Source organism: Herpailurus yagouaroundi, unplaced genomic scaffold, assembly GCF_014898765.1.
Source record: "Herpailurus yagouaroundi ecotype Mexico unplaced genomic scaffold, PumYag 162, whole genome shotgun sequence".
Lineage (NCBI taxonomy): Eukaryota > Metazoa > Chordata > Mammalia > Carnivora > Felidae > Herpailurus > Herpailurus yagouaroundi.
The window spans coordinates 14636485-14640239 of NW_024412403.1; the positions used below are offsets into that span (position 1 = coordinate 14636485).

The window sequence follows — 3755 nt, forward strand, 5'->3', positions numbered from 1 at the left end:
ATTGATTTCCAAATCCTCTTTAGAAATAAAATTGTATTTTAATTATTATATTTTGATTCTTAAAAGTTCATCTTTGATACGTTTCTTCCAGACGAACTGAAGTAGGAGTAAAGTGATAGGAGTCACGCTAACGTCTCATTTATTTGCTTATATATAACTTCGTGAAAATCTCCTAGCCTTTCAAAAATAGTCACAAAATTGCCTAACTCTACTTCTGAATGCAAAGTACACATAAAATGAAGAAAGCAACATTTTCCAGCAAAAGTTCAGAGTTGTCAATAGGACCAGAGGAAGATACGTATGTGAAAGTTCAAATTGCTAATTGCATGTAAATAAATCATTTTACAAGAGTCTTTTTGCTGTAGCTTATTCAGAAAAACTATATAACTATTAAAAAAAAAGCAAACCAACAAAAAATCCAAATGTACTGAGTATAACTTTCAAATGAAATTGTGTTTCCTTTAACAATGCAAATCCTGATCTTTCGATTTCCTGGTAGGTCAAAGAGATTAGCTTTTTATCATACATGTATTTCACCTTAAGTTAATCCTATGTCTAAAAGTTCCTGCGGGAAATAATATAATTGGTGTCTTTTTAGGACTTTTCACATTAGAGGTTCAAAGGTTGAAGTTGCTTGAGGACTTGCTCACAGATATCTTAGATATATGAAGCTTTCTGATACTGACACTTTAAGGAATACCCTTTAGGGAATAATGAATATTTATTTCATTTATGAAATAATTGGTGCATAATTTAAATTCACAGTTAGTGGTTTGAATGTAAAAATGATTCCTGTTGACCCATCAGCAATGACAGTGTTGTTTTGTGTTATCTTTTTAGTGGTAATGATTAATATCCATTGACTAATTTAGCTGCTTGTCTTGTAGATGTTTTTTATTATAAAATAAATCTTGGAGCTGTGGTCCTATCTGGAGACAACTAACAGAGGAAATCTAACTATTCCTAAAGACATTGAATCTTCATTGATTTCTTTCTTTTTTTTTTTTTTTTTGACTCAAATAAATCCAACATGTTCTACATAAGTAGCACACAGTGGTAAAGGGACAAAGCATTCCTGTTACATTTTCCTAAAGAATCAAAACAAGAGTCCTGAGTTGGGGAGAGTTTTTGTTTTGTTTTGTTTTTTAATCTTTTTTCTTTGCTGATGATTTTGGAAATTCAGGATCGAGTGCAAAATGAAAAAATTGTGTTGAATTCTCACATGACTCCAGCCAGTCAGGTAAAATGAATGGACATTCAAGCTAAATTCACTGACAGGTCTTTGGGAATTATTTGATGAGTGAATTGTGCAAAAAGACCCACAACTTATTTTACAAAAACGATAGAAAATTCATGACAGCCAAACTTTTAAGCAACTCAATTTTTGTGAGAAGAAAATAAATTGTTCAAGATCTTAATGGAATAGAGTGCTTAAGACCTTGATTAGAATAGAGTGAATAAATGGCATATTTGGGGATTTTGAATAAGGATCATCAATATTTTTTCAGTCTTACTGGAAAATTAGCTATAATTTCCCATGATATTGGCTTCAATCAGTAAAGAATGTGTCCATTATTTTGAACAGAAATGAGATGCGATGATGTCTGGCTAGAGGATTTTATGGATGACAGTCATATCTCATGCATGGTCTTTGAAGGTACCACAATCATTGCCAACATAGGGAGTATTTCATTGGAATCTGCGAAAACTGTCTTAAATTAGAAAACAAAGAAATTAATGAGTCTGTTTTTCATGCTACTCAGGCCATGGAATGAGGATTATGCAAGTTTGTTTTTATTGCCACACCTATTTTGGAGGTATAAGAGTCCCTGGGCAGATGGCAACATTCATACTTGGGAAACACACCCAATTACCAAACAGAAACCCCAGCTCCTGACACTATGAGATCCTACTACGGCAATGACTATGGTGGCCTGGGCTATAGATGTGGAGGCCTGGGTTATGGCTATGGCCTAGGCTGTGGCTGTGGTTGTGGTGGCTTTAGGGGCCTAGGGTGTGGCTGGGGAGGCCACAGATATGGCTGGTGCCGCCCATCGTGCTATGGAGGATATGGATTCTCCAGCTTTTATTGAAAAGGAAAAAGACTGGTGTTTTGGGACTTTAGAACCCTACAATCACCCTACTGCTAATTCTTTCACGTCTTTGTATTTCCGTCGGATTCCAGATGCTGCTCTGGCCATCTGGCCACATGTACGGTGAAGACGATCAAAACTCACACTGAAACCCTGAAATTAATCAACAACAGTCTTCATTCCATGAATTGACTGGGAATTTTACAGATTGGGTTGCTGTGGCATCTCTGTGTTCAATTTTCAATAAAGCTATTTCTTTGGATGACAAACTGGGCGTAATTTCTTCTACATGATCTCGTATTGATGTTTGCCAATTTTGAAGTTACCAAATGGACCAATTATTCTGCTTTAGGAATATTCTTTCAGGGATCACCTTTTCAGAGGACTTTGTACTATATTTTTGTTCAAAGCATAATCTCTTCTTTTGACCTCAGGTTTAAAAGTTCAGTTTTTCTCTGCTTTCTTTAGACATTTCTCCTTATTTTATAGCATAAATCATCCTATGGGGAAACAAATCTATTTTTTTTTCATAGTGATGCTTGGAAGTTGGACATTTCTTTGCAGAGCCAACCAGAAAGCTTCTAATTACCAGACAAGGGAAGGATAGCAAGGGAAGTTGAAGTAATTTTGGATTCAGCAAGAAAGAACACAGATTTGAAAAAGATTGTCCCAGACGGTTCATCATATGTGACTGTTTTTTTTTTTTTTCATTCCTTCTTTCTCATAAGCCATAATAGGAGAAGGAGAACAATGAGAGAGACTGTTGGTCTTTATTTCCCTAGAGATTTACATGTAGTTAGTTGAAGGGTTATTGAACTGAAGAAAAACCAAAGACTGAAGGGAAAACCTTTGCAAGAACTTTGAGGCTAAGCTGCTTTGCATCTTAACCTGGAATGAACAGGTTTCTAGGAATGAACAGGTGCCTAGCACATAACATGAGCTCAAAAAATATTTGTTAAATAAATGGAACTAATTAGTGAGAAAAGAGGAAGGTAATTAAAATTTCTGCCCTACTGTGTGCCAGATATTTTGCAACATGTCATATGTATATATATATATATATATATATGTACATATATATATAATCAATATATAATCATTTAATTTTCCCAATACTCCAAAACATAACAATTAAAGTGTGAAAAGCTTTCTAAATCTCCAGACAATTCTAAGGAGTATTTAGAATAGTTGGAAAATGTGGAATTTGGAGACAAAGAGGCTGGGATTGTATACCTTCCTCACTAATAACTGTATGACACAAAGCAAATTTCTTAACTTCATTGATCCACTTTTAATCAGGTACATCTGACAATAATTTTTACTTTCAAGAACTGTTGTAAGATAAGCCTACCCTCTGCTGCATGCATAGACATGTAAACAAATAAGTATATATCATGGTGTACAAGACAGTAGGTGATTGTATTAATTTCCTAGGGCTGCTGTAATAAGGCACCACCAACTGGATGCTTAAAACAAGAGAAAGGCAGGGTGCCTGGGTGGCTCGGTCGGTTAAGCGTCTGACTTCTGCTCAGGGCATGATCTCACGGTCTGTGAGTTCAAGCCCCGCGTCAGGCTCTGGAGCCTGTTTTGGATTTTGTATTTCCCTCTCTCTCTGCCCCTCCCCTGTTCATGCTCTGTCTCTCTCTCTGTCTCAAAAATAAA

At 35.6% G+C, this 3755-nt stretch overlaps 1 protein-coding gene across 1 annotated transcript; it reads left to right on the top strand.

Annotated features, from left to right (window-relative positions):
• Positions 1–1871: 1871 nt before the first annotated feature.
• Positions 1872–2356, top strand: LOC121035721 (keratin-associated protein 19-4-like). The gene has a single exon (XM_040483619.1). The coding sequence runs from the start codon at positions 1902–1904 to the stop codon at positions 2091–2093; it is 192 nt and encodes a 63-aa protein (XP_040339553.1). The 5' UTR covers positions 1872–1901; the 3' UTR covers positions 2094–2356.
• Positions 2357–3755: the final 1399 nt, after the last annotated feature.